The 21834-nt window shown below is 43.0% G+C and overlaps 1 protein-coding gene across 1 annotated transcript; it reads right to left on the bottom strand.

Moving 5' to 3' along the window:
• Positions 1-10776: 10776 nt before the first annotated feature.
• LOC115407277 (adhesion G-protein coupled receptor G5-like) lies at positions 10777-17511 on the bottom strand. The gene is made up of 18 exons (XM_030117649.1): positions 17394-17511; positions 17215-17309; positions 17071-17142; positions 16929-16982; positions 16357-16521; positions 16224-16259; positions 16065-16133; positions 15753-15864; positions 15522-15678; positions 15315-15446; positions 14805-14915; positions 14666-14705; positions 14107-14207; positions 13899-14017; positions 12426-12691; positions 12254-12344; positions 11905-12188; positions 10777-11821 (listed from the first exon to the last, which is right to left on the bottom strand). The coding sequence occupies exons 1-18, from the start codon at positions 17414-17416 to the stop codon at positions 11658-11660; spliced, it is 2091 nt and encodes a 696-aa protein (XP_029973509.1). The 5' UTR covers positions 17417-17511; the 3' UTR covers positions 10777-11657.
• Between the last annotated feature and the right edge of the window lie 4323 nt (positions 17512-21834).

The following is a 21834-nucleotide window of genomic DNA, read 5'->3' as shown; positions in this document are numbered from 1 at the left end:
CGATCTGCTTGGGAAAACTACCTCTCTACATTTAACTCCTCCGAGTTAATAACCTTAACTCCACATGCCAGGAGCAGTGGGGCCCACAGTGCGCCACTCTGGGGAACAGTTAGGGGTCAAAGGTCATGCTCATCAACCCAGAGTGGCGACCCGTCAGGAGTAGGATTTCAAGATATAGAAAACAGTGTTTCACTTGTTTTCTGTACATCACCAGTTGCTTTCTGGAGGATTTCTGAACGAACCTTTCCAGCAGAGACTGAAGACGTTCCTGCTTCTCTGAAGAGATTTTCAGACTCCTGCTAATTGGTGCAGCAGACTCTGCGTAGGTCCCGTCAGCGGGGAGCACCGGGATCTGTTTTTATGGGGTCTGAAATGAGTCCTGCAGGCGCAGCAGGAGTGTGCGCTGACATTGTTTGGGAACAATTTCACAGACATATGCAGTAAAGATGGACGCTGACCCGCGAGTCGCGTGGAGTGACGTGACTGCTGCTCCTCATCCAGTTTGCATTGGTTAGTCATTGACTTCTATTGGGTGAGATTACAGTGACTTTACAATTATAACTGCAGTAATTTGTGAACTTTGATAGAAGCAGAAGAGGGAGTGTGTTCGGTATTTTTCGCAAATCCAACTTCATCATCCGTCCATATGAATGTCCCTCCACTCACCACTAGTGTTGAGAGTGTATTGTGTATATAAACATATGTGCAAGGTAAACTGGTTAAGCTTAATCACTCGTATTGTTTTGTCCTGTGAAGGAACTGCTTTTCACCATTTTCAGCCGGAATTATTTCTTCTGCCCTTCAATGTTCAACGGGATGAAGCTGGATACAAGTTCGGTCTACTGGTGAGGTAGCTTTGATCACTCTGACGGGAAAAAAAACATTTCATCAATAATAGAACAGAAAAAGACAATGCATTGACCATATAGTCACAAGTGAAAGTGTCGGTTTGCTGAAACCTTCATGAATGGTGTCTTTCCACACATGAGCTTCATTAAGCTGAGACGTCCCATGAAGGCAGACCCAGACACAAACAGCGGTAAAGTTTGACCCTGCGTGTTCTTCTCCCCTCTCTCCTTTTGTTTTTCCTCCTCTTCTTCTTTTTTTCCCCCGGCCATGGATGCATTTCTAAGTCACACTCTCTCGGTATGGAAAAGCGGGTGCTGCCTCACAAACTAATCAGCTCAGAAGCAGACAGCGCTGGAAGAGTCCCTCACACACAATCTGTTCCATATGCTCCCCGAGACGCCGAGAGGCTCCCTATACCTCACATCTGGTATAGACCACCTATACGAGCTGCTGCTCCTCGGATCGTCAGGCTGAGTGGAAGGAGGACGGCCTCGTCAGTTATTTTGGATTTGGATGTGTATCTTATGAAGCGACAGATCAGATTATCAGGATCTCTGTCAACTGTCGGTTTCTTTGACCAACTTAGTCTTCTTCAGAATGGAAACTTCACAGCCTGAGTTGTTAAAAGTCCGTCTTTCTGTAGTGCCTTTGATAACATGAACATGTGCTTCCAGAGAATGTTTTCCATGTAGGGTGAACTCAGGACGTGCCGTGTGTGAGAGAGGCAGATCGGACCGCTCGGGCTTCATCATACAGACCGCCTGCTACCCCGGGGTGCGCTCAGGTCACCACACTTTAGCATAACTTCTCTAAAAGGTGAACATTATATCCCCCATCTCACGTTCCTGCTCCGGCTGTGGATCGCTCCTCTCCTCTCTCTCCTCTCCTCTCCTCTCTCTCTCTCTCTCTCTCTCTCTCTCCTCCTTTTGCTCCTTCGCTTTATTACCTCCGTCAGCCCTAATTTGGGTTGATGGGGTGGCTGTTGCATGACAAGACACATGTCTGGGCCCCTGCGTGAGAAGGAAGGCTCACTCTTGCTGGGCTTGTTTTCTTTGCGTGACCATGTCCCTCCCACTGTCACTCCTGGCACCTCCCGGCGAGCCCCCACTCTGACCCCATTCATGCCCTCGTTAGCGGGCATGCGGCTGGTTTATTTGCTTTGGCCAGTCGCCCGTGTGAAAGGCACATTCTGACCACGCTCAGAGTGGAGTGATGGCAGAGGTGTTTGGTGGAGGTGGTGTGTGTGTGTGTGTGTGTGTGTGTGTGTGTGTGTGTGTGTGTGTGTGTGTGTGTGTGTGTGTGTGTAGGGAGGGTAGCTGGATGAGCGGCTGAGAGAGCTTCGTGCTTTGCATGTTGGCGATAATGTGCAGCTAGTATGGTTTGAGTGTGTGACCTCCCTCGCTTGGTCAAAGGGAAATATGTCACGGTGTAACTGCTTTTGAGGAATGACATGCAACGGGGTGGGGGGGTCACCCAGAGTTTACCGTCCCGGTTGCCGTTTGCGGAGAGCGCAGGAGAGGAGAGAGCATGAGGACTGCGGCGGTGCGTGGAGAGTTCACTTGTTCCCACTGATGTAATCCAACAAAGGCTCACGCTAACGTTCATGCCTCTGCACATTCTCTCTCCTGCCAAATTCCCCCCATTGTCCTCTGGCTGTGTATACAAATATAGATAGGGGCACGGGGACGGGACTGACACGAATCAGCAAAGGGAAAAATAAAGCAAGTTCATGTGAGGAGAGGTACTCAAGATCCTGAAGAGTGGCCCAGAATGCCGCCGATGGCCGAGCTGCAGCGAGACTCGGGCGGCACGAAAAACAGCTTTTCAACAACTTAAAAGTTACCTAATCTAAATCAAACAGTTGTGAAAGTGGGTCGTTTAGAGTTTTGACAGGGAGACAAGTGCGAGAGTAAACGTACCTCCGTCGCGAGCGGCGGCCAAAGCTTTCCGTTGAAAGGACTTGACCACTTTCGTGCATGATCACCGGCCCCTGGAAAAGAACACTGCGCTCATGGATCAGCCAGCTGGACGCTTCATATTCACAGTGAGGGAATCACGAAATACAAATGCCTAAATACTGTAATCAAGTCATTTTTTTGTGTTCTTACTTATGTGTAATTTTGCTCAAAGTGAAGCATAAGTTACACAATACTATTTTTAAAACTCATAATCACACCTTTTGATCTGCATTGTTGTAGCCAGTTTATTCTAACAAGGAAAGGCGTTTTTTTTTTTCAAGTTTCTCTCTTTTTTTAACCATTGCGTGACTTTATTTCCTTTGTTGTTTGTTTGAGAAATGCGCTTTAAATAAAGATGAGCAATTTGGAGTTACCAGTTCGACTCAAAAGAATGCATTTGGACGACACAGGGACAGGTAGAAAACCCAAATGCAGAACATGCAAACTCCACCAGATACAAGGCAGGAGCAGAAACCTCTACAGTAAATGCGGCTGCTTCAGTCTTTTACACAGCTGATTGGCTGGTTTGGACAAAGCAAATAAATGTGGTTAAAAAGTACTCAACACTCTGTGACTTGAATATTTAGGCATTGTTCCTCATAAACCATTCCACCTGGTTAATCGTATGTTCTCATCACTCTGCTAGATAGCTCAGTCCACACACTAGTTGACTCAGTTTGGTGTTATCAATTCCATACAAAGTATGAATGGAATCTGGCTAATTTCATGATTGTATTAGTTAACATTTCATACCCTGATTGCTCAATGATCGTGTTTGAGAGAGAGAGAATACTTTATTTATCAGAGAAATGTGCTTTAACATAAATGAATGCGGTTAAAAATGGAGGTATTTTTCAGAAAAGTGACTGTTGCGCTGTTTCTGATTACAGTTTACATGACATTTTAAGTGAAAATGCAACATTTTTGCACTTTCGTTTTGGAAAAGTTTGATGTTTACATGGCAACATTTTAAAAACGTTGTCCGTTTCATAAGGAAGTGGAAGAAAACAACGTAGCTTTCATGAAGGGGCCACTAATGCATGCTGTTGTTTGTTTTTGGAATGAAATCACACACACATATGCTGCAAACAATGTCCTATGAAGATGAATAATGGCGATTACACAGACATTCTTATGGGCGGATAACAAATTTAAATTGCTATTCCAGGTGATTCTCAACTCGTTTTGAAAAAGTTGCATTCCAGTGGCTCTGAAGCACTGTTGTTGTAAACACATCCCCGTAGCGCAACAAAAGCTTTTTCACTTGACAATCATGTAAACGGGGCCTTGAGTTCAGTTCGGTTTCTCTGTTCTCTTTTCACCTCTGAGTAATTCTAAGCTCGCTGTAAAGTGTGGTCAGGAAGTGAGCAACACCCTCGAGCAGGAAACAGATCCTGTTTACACGGTGACATTTTGCAGCAGTTTAACAAAATTACTGAAAGAAAACTTGCCGAACAGACTCTGTGTTCAGTAGGCTTGTAATAAATCTAAACAAAGACAGCAGAGAGTAACTGTACTGTTAGGCACTGAGTCAGACCTCACCTGCTGCAGTTTAGAAAGCTCACGGCCCTCTCTGTAAATCATGAGTCTGCTCGGAGGGCCAGGGCATCGGCTGACGTCACTTCGCGATACTCCTTCGGTTCGGGGAGAAGACGCGGTGAACGGCAGCAGGACGAGGCCCATAAATCAACCGAGATTGTCAAGACGGGAGAAAAACATATCGTCACAAGTATGTTCCAGATTAACCCCGGCCGCCACATCAGGCGGAGCACTCCGAACTGGGAACCTGGATTCCCGGACCCACGGAGTTGTGAAATTCTTCCATGATAATCCTTAATCACGGCAAGTGATGCATCACTGGGAGAAAACACTCCTCGCATCGCTTGTATTAAATGGATTTATTCAGAGAAACCTCTTAAGAAGATTTATTGGCTCCACTCATCGAGCCTTAATTGTGTGGTTTGTCCAATAGCGTTCTGTAAAAAAAAAAAAATGTTGACCACATACTGGGACAATGCACGGATTGCTCAAAGGAGCCACATCCTTATGCTCTTAGGCTTCCATAAAGGACAAACAAGAAACATTAAAAATGAGCCGCGGATAGGATTAAAAAAAAAAAAAAAAAAAAAAAAAAACCAGGCTTCCTGGAAGAGGAACGGTTCTGGTGGTCCTTCGCATTAAACCGCCACTAAACCGAATGCAAACACACAGATACAAACAAGACCTGATTAGGACTGGCACGAGAGCGGATGCTTTCTGTGTTCGTCTCCTCGTGTGATCTCAGTTTATGTATTCACGCTGTGGAATTTATTCTCACACTTGGAGATGTGGTAGGAGCCGCGGCGCGGTGATTAAGAGCTCCCTGCGGAGCCGAACGGAGGAAGCAGACAGAAACGATCCTCTAGTGTGGCTTCGGTGAAGTCACAGCCCCGCGGTCGCCAGATATCCGCCGTAAATACGTGTGCATGAGGAGGTATTCAGCTGGGAATGTGTCGGATGGAAACAATCTGGAGAATCTTTGTGCACATTTTAACAAATGCAACGAAAAGCAACCATTTTGTGAATGAAATCAGCAAATTATTGCTATACATTAAACATCCATCCCTCTTTTCTTACCAGTGCAGCAGCGGCAGACCTCTGGAGGTGTTCATCGGTCTCTGGTATCAATCAGCCAGCAGCGGATCGTTTACGTTCTGTAAGTTGGGAGGTGATGGCTTCACAGACAAGAGCTGTTTTTCCCAGCACGTAAAATAAAATAACACCAACAAAAATGCTTGATTGGATTGAGATCTGGGAAACTGAAAGCCCAAGTCAACACTTCAAACCGTTTGTTTTGTTCCTCAAACCATTCCTGAAGTCATTTTTGTGGCAGGAAGAATTACCCCACCGAAACAGGCCACCGGGGAACGCCGGCGCAATGAGAGGAATCTGCAACAGTGGCAGAGTTTTCCCAGCAGAAGCGTCACACTGTGTTCTTTAGCTCCTCTTGTTTTCTTCTACAATGTTGGTCCTCAGGAGCAACACATATGCTCCAAGGCAACTTGGTAATCTGACAGAAACCTGGTTACAAAAATGTTTTAAAAAGTTTCAATGAAGAGCTCATTAGTGCCGCCTGTTTGAGAGAAGAGAGTCGGAGCAAAGCAGAAGGGTAAAATTCAAAAACTGGAAGCTACTTCAGATGATTTTCACGTGCTTTGTCCACTTTCGTGTTATTCTTTAGCCTCAATGCAAAGAGAATGTGTGAACCTCATCCACTGCACATAACACACTCTCTGCCGATAAGTACAGCATAAAACTCTGCGTTAAATGATCCGAACCGACCACTTAACCTACCCTTTACTGCTTTAGTGGCCACTAACAAGGATCCAGACAAGGAACATAGAACACACTGATCCGCTATAAAAATCTTGAAAGAGTTTTTTGCACGTGAAGCGAGCGCCCGGCTTCCACCTCTAAAGATTTCATAATTCGGCGGCATTAAACCAGCGGGTGAATCAGTTCCTGTTGTAAACTCTTCGTCGTTGCGGGAAAGCTTCCACCATTTGTGTGATGCAAATACCACAGCTTCACCAAGTGTGAATTTTAAAGGCCCAAACAGCAGCCAAGTCAATAGTGAGCAAAGTGAGCGCGGCGTGAGTGAATCCAGACGGCTTCAGACTCTTAACCATGAGCTTTCATGTCCCTGAAGTGTGCGACCCGAGTGCTGGTTATGAGCTCTGTGTAAATTTTTGCTTAAATGAGGACATACTTCAGAGTAAAGCCCTGTTTGAAACAAAGGACGCTGTAACGGCGCGTATATATAAATGACTTTACAGCCCAATCGGTTTATTTGATATTAGACACATGGTGGAAATCAGAGGGGGGCAGTTAGTGCAGAGCATTTACTCTAAAGTACATCTACGGCTACTTTTCATAGATAGGACACATTTACAAGTCAAAAGTGTTTGTATTGTTAATGATGCACCAGAAAAGACATTTTTCCATAAAGTTAATAAAAAAATAAACATAGAAAAGTTACACAAATGCAACAAGCTTGTTATTGTATAGAATTAATCTTTATTAGGTTATATAGATGAATGCATATCAAATGTAGGAGCAACTTAATTTTAAAAGTAGCCAAGTCTTTAACGTCTTCTTGGTTGAGCAGTGGTCAGCAGCTTCCCCTCGTAGCGAGAAGACCCCGGGTTTGACCGACATGTGTGAGTTTTTGGGGATCACTTTCCCCTTATTAAACCTGGTTAGTCTTACAGTTTCGTAGGTTATTTTTTTTAAGAGTTTAATCTGGTCAAACTTGTAAAATTGCACTCAGATTTTCAAAAGAACCCAAAGTTTATTTTGTGTATATCGTATATAGGCCCTCAGCAATGCTACTGCTCTGGTTGTATCAAGATGTAAAACCCATAACTGTACTTTTCTTAGTTTTGTTCTATTTTCATTCCTTTTTATTTTATCTTTGAAGAATTGACTCTATAGCGTATGGGTTACAGGTAAAGTACGCACACTCAGCAGCAATTTTTGCAAAGTACTGTAGGAGAAGGTTCCAGATTTCAATTATGTTTAATCTATTGTCACTTCTTAACTGATGCACATTTCTTTTTTAAAGCTCTCTTCATAGCCTTTGGCCATTCTCATCTCATACTTTTGAAAAGTACTCCTCACTTACAGTATTGTGAGTTCTCAAAGCGTTCTTCCAACATGTTCCTTCCACAGCGCCGAAGCTGCTGCCGTCTCCTCTCTGTCTCTGAATGTTCCTTTGCTCGTTCTTTTCTGTTCTTCTTTTAATTTCTTTCATTCGGCGTGCTATAGAAACAAACAATAAATCCCCACCTGCTTTCAATTCCTCGTCCGCTGTGACGGGTGAGGAAAAACTCACCACAAGATTCCCTTTGCATGCGAAACGTGCGGCGGGCCCGCCGTGCCTGTCCGCGTCAGCGGCACGATGGAGTGATCGTGATAAACGGTGACGTCTGATGGACGTGTCTGCACGTGTGCGAGCGCGCCTCGACCCGATAGGGCTCATCGTCACAGGCTGGGGCGCTCGGGTCGCGGGGGTCACGGGAATGACGTGAGAAGGGAAACCGCAGGGAGGGGAAGCTCCAAACCCAGGGGTCAGGTTTGGGATCTGGACGTTTCAAGAGGTCGCACACCTTCAGCCCCTCTCTTCCCTTCTCCGCCGCGCTGCAACCGGCCGTCGTAAATCCGCACGCTCGACAACAGGCTCTCAGATCTACGAGCCGGGGGCCGCGGTGCGCACACGCACGGGTGCAGGAGGGGGCTCGCAGGTGCCCCTCCGCGCCGCTGCTCCCCCCACTCCGCTGTCACGCAAGCGCTGCCCCGCTCCTGGACCTCAGCCCGATTTTACTGCGAGCCGGCGGGGGAAACCAGACGCTACAAAGGCCCCGAGTCCACATCAATTTCACGAGCGGAGTTACTGGGAAATAAATCATTTTCAGGATTTATGAAAGAGGAGACGGGAACGAGGAGGTCCCCGCGAAGCGGATTGCCTTGACCCGGCGGAGGAGCGAAACCGGAGAGCGTAACATAAAGTCCATTTAGAGCGATGTCAACGGGAGAGGTCAAACCCTGAGCTCCGTGTCGACTCTTAACTTGATAAATGCCAGATATAGAGAGCAGCCCGACATTAGCATTAAGCGAGAAACTACATCTACCTGCACGCCGGTTGTATTGGACTAATTTTATTTCCTCCTGACACGCGAGGCTCCAGGAACAAGACCTCAGGCTTTACAGGTCATTTGAGATCCACAGTTCGGCTTTTTCACCGCAGGACTCAGTCTAGACTCGGATTAATGAAAAGTGTACAAAGCTGCACCGAGTCTCAAGACCCAAGTAGAAAAATAAAGTTATTTTGAAACAGATTTTGTCCTTTTGAGGGCCGACGTGTCATATTTTTACAGTCCTCTCCCTGTCTTGTGTTCAGTGTGTTTCTCCTACATGTGCTTCTCCACTGAGAGCAATTAAAAGTTGTTTTTTTTTTCTCTCAGCTTCACGTCGTGAGAGGAAACACATCTACACGTGTTAAGATTGGATTCTGGGGGCCACATTTTCACGCCGCTAACAGTTTTACGGCCTCGCGTTTTGCCTCGCCGCATTCCTCGCCGTCCTAATTATTATGAAATGATCTGGATCGGCCTGCCTGAACCCCCCCCCCCCCCCCCCCCCCCCCCCCCCGCCCCCCCCCCCCCCGCCCCGGACGCCTCCGCACCAGGACTTCCTTTCACGCGCTGTGAAACCACACTCCAAACTGATTTTCTGATCCTGTGAATTTAATGATCAAAAAGCGGCGCCGTTTATCCTCGGCTTGAATAAATCCCTTCTCGGGCCGGTCAGACCTCGAACTGCCGAAGCCGATGTATTTGTTGATGTATGTGTTTCACCATTCTTCACCGCAGAGCTGTAATTTGGAATAGCAGCTCGCGCGGTGAAGCTCAGTTTACACTCGAAGTCTCTGCTGTGGCTTACCTAGCCAGCTCCAGCGTACGGACGCAGCTTTACCATAGAGGCCTGCTGTGCTCTGCATGAAAGGCCTTTTTTTAGGAGGGCAGGGGGGCACAAATTAGATGTGCATGGTGGTAATTACCCCAGGTTTTGGCTGGCATGCTGCGGTCATTTAGAAGATTAATCAGTCGTTGATAAATAAACACACAGACCTTCCTCTCTGAATGTCGCCCCTCAAGCCAACAGGCTCACAGCGAAACTCCAGGTCAGCTCGTCCCGTCCGAAGGTCACTGTGCTTTAACCTGGGAAAACCTCCTCACCACATTTCATTCATGCAGATGAGATGACAAAGAGGTTGATTTAAGATTTTGATTGTCATCGTTAAGTAGATTTAGTATAGAAGCGGCATTGTCCTCTCTGCCATCGTTGGTTGTGAATTATGTCAATCACTGGGAACCTGAGAGTAAGTAAAATAGGAATTTTAAGTTATTTTGTCCTGTGTCTTATACGTATTATGTGATAATTGACAAAACTACAGCAATACCAGTAAAGTACTGCAGCACAGAAGCAGATGTTGGAAAGATTAACGTGACCAAGAGAAGCTGTCAACATAATGAAACTATCTCCAACAGGAAGGAAGTTCCTATCTGGTGGATTGAAAGACTTTATTTCCCTCTTGAATGGTTCCACAGTTGTGAGAAACATGAATTTGTGGGATGAACAGCAGAACTGAGAACCTTTGAAAATGTGGTCGATGGAATTTATTCGACTACTGACTTCTGACTGACGTGAAAAAAAACCCCCAAGACACCGTGCTTGAGATTTAACCAGGTTTTCCAACAATGTATACATTTTTCTAAACCATCAAACACATAGTTCATTATTTTTGTGTTGTTTATTGTCAGTTAAAGCTTTAAAGATAGACTGATTGATTGTTTTTGCACAGTGGATAATTAGTCTTAACACTTAACAGTCGAAATATTAAAGAAATGCATCAAAGGCAGAATCATTTTATCCCTAAAACTCTTGGTATCACTTATCTATGACTAAATCAAAGGTCTGATCTTATAGTAAAATGGATTTCTCAACCTGTTTCACCCACTTGTTGTGCAGGTTATTACACCCACAACATCTACATCAATACATGCAGGCTGTTAGTTTTGGATCACATTCGATTAATGAAGTACACACACCCACACACACACACACACACACACACACACACACACACACACACACACACACACACAAAATGATTCCTTGTCAGGCGATAAAACTTTGCCAAGATCCCCTTCACCTAGTGAATGCTGTGAAAGCTTGTTAAATACACATTTCTTGGGAATGGTTTCAGCGTCCTGGCATCTTATCACTATAGGCAGCCATGAGCTCATTTCTGGTTTGCCAGTGTTTCCCTGTGCGGAGGATACTGCTCTCTGTAGGCACAAGGTAATTATCTGCAGGCACGCAACGCTCACTGGCTTGGTCTCCCACCCCCCAAAAAGGCTGCACAGGATGTGAGGGACGACACATCATTTTAATTTGTTTTTTCGGTCTTTCGCCATCTTTGAGCCATTTGACAAGCACATCAGTCATAAAATGGTCATATTTCTCCTCTGAAGCATCCACACATTCCAGAGGATGACTGGAGCTTTTTTTTTTAGGAGCTAAGTGATGTTTTCTGCATGAATCACAGCCTTCTCTGCAGGCCATACAATGAGTAATGCAGGCTTTCTGCAGAAACATAGCATTATCTTTACAAAAGACTTCCTGGACAGCGCAATTTGTCTCAGCGAAGGTAAATCAGATTAGTTTATTGCAAGCATGCCATGTGTAGTCAAGAAGGAATGAGAAAATCCACATCTATATCAAAATAAATGCTGCCCTCTTGTGCCATAAAGATGAAACACAGCATCAGCCATAACATTAAGACCACCGACAGAGCGGTAATAAAAGGGGGTCAAGGCTCCCTGATGGCTATGTAGTCCAATCCGACAGTCCAACAGTGCTTCTGAACTGGACCACAGAATTATGAAATGTTTTTGCACATCATTATACGGATTAAGGCAAGGTGGTTGATGAATCTACTGAATCCATTTTCAAAAGAAAATTGCATAAAGCTGACCAAAAAGACTGTTATTTCAAAGAAATGCAGCCCTGTTTATGCATTATTACGTTACTGGATCAAGTTCTTCTTAAATTATCTTTTTAATGCCTCCTCGATCATGTGATAACTCCAATCCTACAACTGAAAAACCTCAAAATGATTACAGTACTGTCAAGCATTCCATTACTGCGTGTTACATCTTACAGCTCAGGGAACCTGACGGATCTAAATGATCCCATGCCTGGGTGGGTCAGGGCCGCTGTTACAGCATCAGGGACATTTACTCGATGTTATTTTGATGACTTTGAAGTTACGGCTGATTCCCTCACTGAAACATCACTCATAACATGTACTTCTGTTTTTGTTGTGGTGCTGCTGCTGGAGCTGGATGCACGGTTTATGTCGTCTCCAAAGACCTTGCTGGACTTATAGTAGTAGATGAAAAGCAGGAAACCTTAAAAAAAAGAACAGTATGGTTAAAATGTCATGTTTTTGTTCATATGAGTATAAATTACCACAGATCGGGTTGGAGTCCACCTTGAAAGGCGTTCAGGGTGGTGAAAATGTAGTAGAAAGGCAGCATCAGAGGCCCGTGGCTGAAAAATGCGACGGCCCAGGTGAGGCCCAGGAGGAGGAACAAGGCCACAACGGAGGAAACCTTCATCCCAGTGGAGCTCTTGCCAGAATTCAACCCTGATTTAGACTTAAACAGAGCAATCTGCCGCACAGTTATGATGAAGATGCTTAAAGTAAAGACAAACACGACAGAATAGTAGCCGATGTTAACGCCCTGGTGAACAGCGGCGTCGGCGATCCAGCACCTGGAAATAAAAGTGATATTTAATTCATATGAAAAGTTTACTTCCAGTCTCTAATAGTTACTTACATGTTCACTTTTCCCCCTTCATCGGTGGCGATATGAAGGAGTCCATACTTTTGCAAGCTGAGGAGGATCAGCACCACTAAAGCTGGCGTGACTGAGAAGACAGAAGACCGTGTGTGAACGTCTTTTATTCACCCACGGAGTGACACACACTGAAACTGTGCAGCTTCCTTACCCCACCCTGCCACGTAGACCTTCTTCACGTAGTGTCTGATTTCAGAATGCATGCTGTGGAACTTGATGAGGAGGTGCAACGCCTGTACGAAAAACCAGGAGAACGTGGCCAGCAAGCCGTAGTGCAGGACCGCGGCCACGGTCACGCACGCCGCCGCGTGCCCCAGGTTGGCGACGGCCTCGTTCACCAGGAAAGACAAGTTCAAGGTGAACATCGCAACGAAGAGCTGGATCAGGATCTTAGTCTCCAGGTTTGATTTCCGTTTTCTGTGAAAAGATGAAACAGATTTTATTCATTTTATAAGAAAAAAATGGAGGTCTGGTTTCTTTGACTTACATGATGTAATTTCAAAAAAGAAACAGAAGAAACATCATCATCTCTCTTTAATATTTGGTTTCACACCCTCCGAACGGTTTGTGTAGCTTCTATAAAATCCTTCTGTTTCTCAGCTGGTATTTTCTCTCACTCTTCTTTTTTGCAATTTGTTCAAACTCTGCAATGTTTGCAGGATTTTTCCCAAATGGCAGATTTCAGCTCACCCCAAGCATTTTCAGTTGGACTGAGATCAGACATCTTTGCTTGCCATTTTGAAATAGTCCTTCTTCTTCTTTTTTTTTTTTTTTTCAACCATTCCTGAGTGTTTTGGGTCTTTTTTTTTATTGGCGAAAACAAGACCATCAACACTGGACGGAACATTTCGCTCAGAAACCTCCTGATGATTCTCTGATTTCATGAATCCTGTGATTCGTTGCTTAGCCGTTAGTAGGCTTCTATTTTTGTTTCATCCGCCCCAAAACATTTTGTTTTTGTCATTTCTTCAGTGAGTTTTCCCCCATATTGGAATTTAATTTTAATTCTTATTTATCATTTGCTCTTTTGAATCCAATCTGAACTCTCTACAATAACTTGTTTCACTTGATTCATTTTTTCCCCCAGAAGATATTCAATATTGTCAATAATGATGAGTTTCACTATGTAAAAATATTATTGAGGGTGAAATTAAAATAATATTAGAATTTAATTTATTAGAATTTATAATGTATTACATAATTATATAGTAAACATAATAATATTAATCATAAGTTAAAGATTTTAAATATTTACATGCAATATTAGTTGATTACAATTTCAATAGCAAAACTGATTTATTCCTCAAAAAAGACAAAACATTTACTTGAGTTTACTTAAGCATGAGTGAAATTTAATATCTAATAAGACGCACACAAGTGCAATACCTCAAAATACGCTATACAATTTTGTAGTTTTGTTATTTATTTCTTTAATTCACGGGTGTTAAACATAAGGCTTGTGGGCCGAGGACTGGCCAGCAAGAATCTTATTATCTGGTCCATGAAACTGAAGCATTGAAAAAAGAAAACACTGACTTTTAAACTTTTTTTTTTTTTTTTTTAACAGAGTTAACAGACGTCTTCATCACCAAAATGTAAGAGGCGCAGCTCAGTGGTCTCTCACCTGATCAGACAGTGCATACAGAGAGCGACCACCTGGAAAAACAAGGACAGGCCGCAGCCGACGGACGTGACGACGGTCAGGGACGTCAGATCGGACTCCCTCAGCGTCGGTGGAGGCGACTGGGAGCAAACAGAGACGACGCCACGCGCTCCATTAATGACAGACATGTCAGCCGGAGCAGGAAATACAGACCGCTCCCTCATCTTACCACCAGCACGGCAAAAAAGGTCAGATGAGAGCAGAGGCAAGTGACGCTCCGGTTGGCCTCCAGAGTCTCACAGCCGTCTGTGACCCACACTGGTGCGCCCCCTGGTGGACGGTACAGAGACCAGGAGAGGACTTCACAGTAAACTTTCACTTTAAGAGAGGACTTTGGAGATCTCTTTGTTGTCGTTTTACTTATACTGCCAATTACAATGAACTCCAACTATCCAACAATATATTAACTAGGTAGGATTATAGATGTTGTTGCAATTTTACTCAGTTTTCATCACGTACAGAGCCTCTTGCGGACCAAGCTTTGGCACATGGGGCTTATGTTTGTCACCACTAGACTAATATATCACATATTCAAAGCACATTTCTCAGACAAAGGGGATATTTAAATTGCATTGTGGTTTAAAAAAAGAAAAGCCTTTTCTGTTCTTAGCTACAACACCCTTCAGTTCAAATGGGAGAAAAAACTTGATTAAGCTATTTGTGTTTCATTACGTCCAAAGTTAAAGACATGTAAACAACTGTTTCAGACTTGATGAAGCTTTTCTTACCTTCACCGTTCCAAGACCTGCATGAGAAATTGTTTCCATTCTGCACCACAAAAACAAAAACAAAAAAACCAACAACACAGAAATCAGTGTATTTTATTCCATAACCATCATCACATCCATCAGTGCGCCTCTGCTTTACCTTTTGCACTCCATTAAAAACGATTCTTATGGGTTCAGTGAGATTAGAGATCCTTGCTCCCATTTCAATTCCCACTACCGCATCCTGTAAATAGGTACTGGAGTTGTCGCGCTGTTGAGAGTTGAAGACACATTACTGCACATGAAAAAGTGAAATCCAGCGGCGGGGATGTTGTTTTACGAACAGCACGCGTCGATTTCTGTCGTTGGCTTGTATGTGAAGTCCTCTGCGGACTTCGTTTTCCGTGTTCTACTCTGTTTTAAGTCTCCTCTGTTGCTCCTTTTTATTTCAAGGATTTATTTTCAGATTTTAAGTTCAGCCAGGCAGCTCTGTGCTCCACTCAATCACTCAACTACAGACAAAAGCAAACGCTCACTCACTCTTCTTGTTTCTTGCTAACAGGTCTCTCATTTGAATACGTCTGCGTGCATGATGCTCCTGATAGCCACGATGGAGCTTTTTATGATCACTGTTACATGGAGCGTTGCGTTTTATATAAACTTTACCTACCAGCTGCATCCCTGGAAAAAACAGAACTGCAGCCAAGGAGCCATTTCTCTCCACGGCCTTTCTACTGGTTTCTTCTGGGAGCTGTACAGTTTGCGAGTACACCGGTGGCAAAGTTGCATTTCCCTGCAAAACCTACAAGAAGACCATCTTTAAAGGTTTGTGGCAATTCGTCAGGTTTTCCGATATCGTGTGGTGGAATCTGAATACCGCAACGTCGCCCGATGGGCTTCTGCCCATCGACATTCTGGTTTGATTTTTTGGCGGGAGCTTGGCCACGACCCCGGTGACATTGCCAGCCGTTATGGCCGCTGTGGCTGAATTCTCCATCTTTTCCAGCAAAGAGGTGAGACTTCCCAACAGCTTTCTGAAACGAAAACACAAATCATTACTATAATTATTCATTGTACACTCATCGCCGTGAGTGACTCTGATGTTTACGCTGCTTGTTCGGGGCCGGCGGTTTCGTTGCTGTCCAAGACGGGAATTGGGATGGAGATTTCTGGCAGCAAGCAACTGATCTCCTCCCCAACTATGACTATGAAGATTTTATCTGGAACATGAGCAGATGCACACAAAGAGAAAGGTCTTACTATGACTCCTGTGCATGTTTCTGAAACATGAAGCATTATGCCGCCATTACTGTGAGCTCTGATGACATGTTGGACACACGGGTTCGGCTCAGAACTGTGTAAAAGCCTCACTGAGAACGAGGCTTAATGACCACAAGATAATCACTTCGCAGCCTTTCACCTTTTCTGAAGAACTCTTCCCCACACACGTCTTTCAGCTTTCTTTGAGTCAGCCTCACACTTCGGTGACCTGGATCAAACGGAAACATTCGGTGAGTCGCGGCTCACAGAGGACGGATCCCACATCGGTTTTGCCACGGAGAAGAGGAACTTAATTTACTGGTGTTGAAGCAGTTGTGGATGTAGTGAAAGAAGCCTGCAAAAGGATCAACAGATGTTTGGTGGGAATGGAAACCTTTGTGCCTTTATTGAAGGAATGAAACTTTTCAGCCAATAGAGGGCAGTCTGAGTACCTCGTTCAGCCTCGGCCTTGGATCGCTCACATGAAAAGTCATCCGGTGGCCCTGTCAGCACTACAATATCCCACTGGGAGAAGTTGTGTTTTTTCAGAGTTAGGGTGTACCAGTCATTTTCACATGACAGTTTGACTGTCCAATCAGAATTTGGAGAGTAAGTCACTAAAACACAAAGCACAATACAGTTTAGGAAAACAAAAAAGCACCTGGGTCAAAAATGTATCAAAACTCATCAGATAAGAAAAAAAATATATACATAATGGCAAACAAACAAAACATGGAATGGCATTATTCCCTGTTAAAACAAAAACAAAACAACAGAATAGAGATTAAATTAACTAGAGACATGAAATAAAATAAGAGGTACAAAATATAATGTGCAAATAGAGTATGAAAAATGTAACTTTGTAACTTAGCAGTGTGTAAACAACGCTAAATACAGTATGTGTCAAATAGCTTAAAAAAAGACAAAGGTCTCTAAATGCTGCTTAATTACTATAATGTCAGAATATTAATTCATCATTTTGAGCCAACAGGCTGCAGATAGAGAAGAAGAAATGTAGCTGGACCTTTGTTGACTTCCACGCTCGAACAGAGTCCTCCTCCATCTTGATAGAGAGCCTCTGAAATACAGTTTAAAACTCTGAATTTCTCTTTGACATGTTCTTGTTCATTCAAAAGATCTTTCTTTCCCTTTTTTTCCCAGCTTACCTTCTGGTAAGGCATCTTCATGTCTGCATGTGATAAACTGTGTGTTTTTGGGACAGTGAGATACATCTTTGTCTGCACAAAATGACAAAAAACAAACATTTATGACTGATTCATGTCAGGTTAACTTTGCTGAGTTTTACTTACATGAAATGTCACATCCGAGAGTCGTGATGAACATCCCAAACAGAATGAACGTCTCTAACATGCAGCGATGATCTGTATGAAGCCACAGCATTGTCCTGCAAAGCAAGAAGAGCCTGCAGTGTGTTATTAGATGTGGGGATTAAAAAACTAAGAAACAGAAGAGCCTCGCTGCTTGTTACCTGAGTGAGATGATGTTCAGCATCTTCGCAGCCTCCTACACGCACATCGATATCATGCTGATGCCGTTCCTGGCTGATTTCCTTTGCAAATGAAGCCTGCCAGCCTCACACGGTTTAAACTGGTTTGATGCTTTTTGCTGCTGACTCTTTCGGAGTCTTACACACACATGAAGAAGGTGCAAATCAGGAATAAATTCTATGTATGCAGTGGGTACTGGGAGGGTTTACACACTTTAGGTGCACATTTGTCAAAATAACTCAAATTTGTTCTGTTCATTTAAAAAAAAAAAAAAGCAACATTTCACAAACCTATAAACATCTTATTTTCATGAAATGACCATATTTGAGGTCTTCTTTAATGTTTCCCCCAGAAGATGTTAAAAATAGTTTGGTGACACATTGAATCAGATGCAGCTTGTGTCGAAACTTCTCACATGTCAGATATAAGGCCCAAGAGGCTCTAATCCACCAAAACCACCCAAATCTATCTACTTATCTATCCTTCTGAAAAACATGATAAACTTGAGATTTTCACAAATATTCCACAGTATTCTGCGTCTGCTTCACTGGTCGTGGAGATCAGAGAAGTTTTAGTCAGACCTTCAAAAGGATCCTTTTTAATCTTGGACGAGTTTGTTCAGGTTTTCAAAAGCACACTGTAATCGATCAATACGTGGTTATAAAGCTACCCGGGAACCTGCTTCGTTCAATCAGCAGTGACACATCTCTGTCGTTTGAGAACGTTGCTCGCAGTATTAGTTAACAGACCTAATGTTCTCTCTTTTTTTTCAAAAAGTACTTGTTGCAGTTCCCAATCATGGCACGTAAGCAGTTACCCAAAAGTATTCCCACAAGCCGGCGCCGCATGCAAACGAAGCAAATAAAGGACTCCCTGTCTGTGATAGAACTGATCAGCAAGACCACAAGTTTGCATTTTGTTTGCATTTTGTTCCAATGTGAGATAACAGACTTCATTTGGAACTAAGCAACAATGGTATGTTTGTATTCATTGCAGTAAAGGAAGTACAGTGACTCAGATGTGCAAAATACTTTTTCTTTAAACAATATAAGGAGAAAGACCCTGTTTGAACTGTAGAACTGACTTTTAATGTTAGTTTGGTTCAATGGAAATGAGTTTTTTACACCAAACAAGCTTGAAATCAGAACTCAGAGCGATGTCTGGAGCCACTGCAACCGTCACTTTTTCAACCCGGCTCAAGGTGAAACTTTTCCTCGACGCTCCCGACTCCCCTCCTGCAGGGACAGGCGGAGGCTGGCTGCACATGTGCACCACTGCTGTGGTAAATAGTTCTACGGTACAATGGTACAGTGAGTTATATAGACACCAGTCTGCCTTGCATTAGTCATTGTCATTAATTTTAAAGGAATCTCTCGAGTTTTGTTGTGTACTGATGAAGTTCCTGATGCATGACGCCACATAATACTTGCTGTGTTGTTATGGGGAAACTTTTCCGAGCACTAATACTCCATGCAGACCTGATACTTGGTATTTGTGCATCCCTAATTCGGCCCATCAATAAAAGTTGACATTTAGAATGTTTTTTTGTTACTTCAGTTGTTCCAGCCTCACTTCTGTTGTAATTTCTGGTAACACTTTACTTGAAGCCCCCCTGTATAACACATTCTAAGTACATTCATAAAGCATTATAATGCCATTATAGCATGTGTAGCTATAGTTATAAACACTCATAAATGATCACAATGCCAGGACCTAACCCTAACCCTAACCCTATGCTGTATAGTGGGTTATAAAGCATTGTGATCATTTATGAGTGTTTATAACTACTTATAATGTGTTATACCGGGTGCTTCAAGTAAAGTGTTACCTAACTTGTATTTGAGGCCTATCTTGTTCTCTTCCACTGTGTTTGGTTTTGTTTTTCTGGAGCGTTCCTGTTTACAAGAGTGGATTTAAAAGCCAAATATTCTGACAGAAGTCCTTCCTGTCTTCATTGTCTGCTTATTCCTCTTCACGAGACTCTTCAAACCTTTTAAAAAGCACCAATTTTCAAGAAGAGAATCAACACATTTTCCTTTACATCATTTAGTTAACCGTATTCTACATGTTCAACCTTGCTTTTTTTATTTCCTTTTCCATCTTTGAAAACAGTAGAATCCTATTAGGGATTATTTTGAGAATGGCTCAAAGAAGAGTGAGATCCTTGTGGTGGACCGTGGTGAAACATGTGGCACATTTCTGAAAGGAGTCCATAGATTCACAGCTTCTTATTGTAGTCTATGGAGAATCTGTTGACAAATATGGTTGAGCTTTTGTTATTTGATGTGGAATTTTTAACGATTCACTGGCAAAAGCTGGCATTGGGTCTTGACAGGGGACTGACCTTTCTGGCCTCCACAAATCAATACTTTTTCTTAAATAGTATGTGTTCTTGAGTTTTCATTACATGGTGCTTTTTTCATATCTGAAATATGGTCCAATTACAAAAACTAAAGCTAACACTAAAACTCATAAAAAAAATAAAATAAAATAAACTAATAAGGAATATGAAAAAAACAACACTAGCATGCATTCAAAATTAATTAAACTAAACTGAATCTGGAGACATGAAGTCAAAACTAAATAGAAATTCTAAACTATTATAACCTTGGTGTACTCGTCATTAATAATGTTTAAAAACGTGTGTGTGTGTGTGTGTGTGTGTGTGTGTGTGTGTGTGTGTGTGTGTGTGTGTGTGTGTGTGTCATTGCAAAACCAAAACAACAGCACCCACTGGTGGCCTAACATGGTAACTACATCGTTTTTAGTGTTCTTGTTCTTTCATGGAAAAAAAACTGGACTAGAGGACATGACAGATCTCTCTCAAAAAGAAGAATTATTCAAATTAAATTGTATTCACTTATCAGGTACAACATAAGCTGTTATGTTTTTTTTCTGTAAAAGAAGATGTAATATTTCTCTTTAAACTATGTGCTTTTAACATTGGTTGTCACAGAGTTAGTCTAATATCTATACAGTGTAAGAATAATGAGATTATAAGAAATCTTTAATAATACTGTGAGTTTTTCATTTGTATTTGTCAGACCTGTGGCAAGTGTTCATTTCATGGGGGGAGACGTAAACACCTCCTGAGTGTGTCTGAGTCTGAAATGCTTCACTGCTGCCTCCTGCTGAGGATATGTGAGACAGCATCACAGTTCAGCTTCCTTTCTGTTCTGATCGCTGCAACATAAAGAGAAAATTAAAAAAATTAAAAAATGAAGAAAAAAAAAGCTTACCGAATAGCACAGTGGATAAACTGCACAGCAACGGACTGTAAACTGACAGACGACAGAGCTGCTTGGAGGAACAAGTCGAGCTCCTCCGAGGCAGTTAACAGGTTGGTAACGTCATTACAGCCAGCCTGCTAGACTGCTAAACCAATTACTGCATGGCCAGCAGCACTAAACACATTTCACATCTAATCCCGGCCTGAATAGGCTTGCTTGGATTCATTGATTGAGTTTTTATTGACAGTTTGGAGTTAACTGGAGTTATTGAACCGTGCGGTCGGTCTGGTGATGTCATTGTTGTCTTAATGTCGGCTACTTTAGCCATTAACGCCACGGACGCTCCCGTGCTCCTGACACGTGATGAAACACACATCTGTCTATTGATCGGTCAGTTGTCGAATTAATCATGGCAAAGCTTGGAACAGATTGCTTCAGACGGTTCTGAAAGCAGCTGCAGTTTTTTGGTCTTATTTCAAATAACTAGTAAATGTCTACAGCTGATATAAACATTGTAGTGAATGTTACCATAACGATACATGCTGATGCTATTTAATGATGAGGGATTTTCATTGAGCATTTCAGCCATCTGCACCAGGGGTATCAAACATGAGGCCTTTGAGCCAAAATCGTCCTGCAAGAAGCTCCAAACTGGTCTTGATGGTTTATCAAGCAAATGGTGAAAACTTCAAAGAAAACGTTGTTTTTCAGAGCAAAAGTCTGAAGAGTAGCGGACATAACGCATCACTGAGGTCAATGAAGCTGCTATGAAGCTAGCCGCCTCGTTGCTAATGAACTAGCTTTAGCCTGAAAGCCACGAGGCTGAAAATGGATTTCACTCATACAGCACTTCTCCACTGCTTCAGCAGTCCCCGAAGTGCTTTACACTGTTAATCACATTCACCCATTCACACACACACATTCACATACCAGTGGAGGCAGCTGCCATAAGGCACCCAAACCGTCGGGTGCAATTTGTGGTTCAGTGTCTTGCTTAAAGACACCTAGGGAGACGGTGAATCGAACTTCCAACCTACTGACTGAGAGCTGATCACTCGACTGCATGTTGCACCAGGAGGAAACATGAAAAATAAATTTTGATATTGAAATTGTAGTCTTTTGATGTATGTCAGCTTTGTGTAGTCATTGCTGTATTTGGTGTGAAAGTGTTGCTTCACTATGAAGCTAATCA

This window comes from Salarias fasciatus, chromosome 19, assembly GCF_902148845.1.
Source record: "Salarias fasciatus chromosome 19, fSalaFa1.1, whole genome shotgun sequence".
Taxonomy (NCBI): Eukaryota; Metazoa; Chordata; class Actinopteri; order Blenniiformes; family Blenniidae; genus Salarias; species Salarias fasciatus.
The sequence above is the reverse complement of the archived record's forward strand: the minus strand, read 5'-3'. Positions and strand labels throughout refer to the sequence as shown.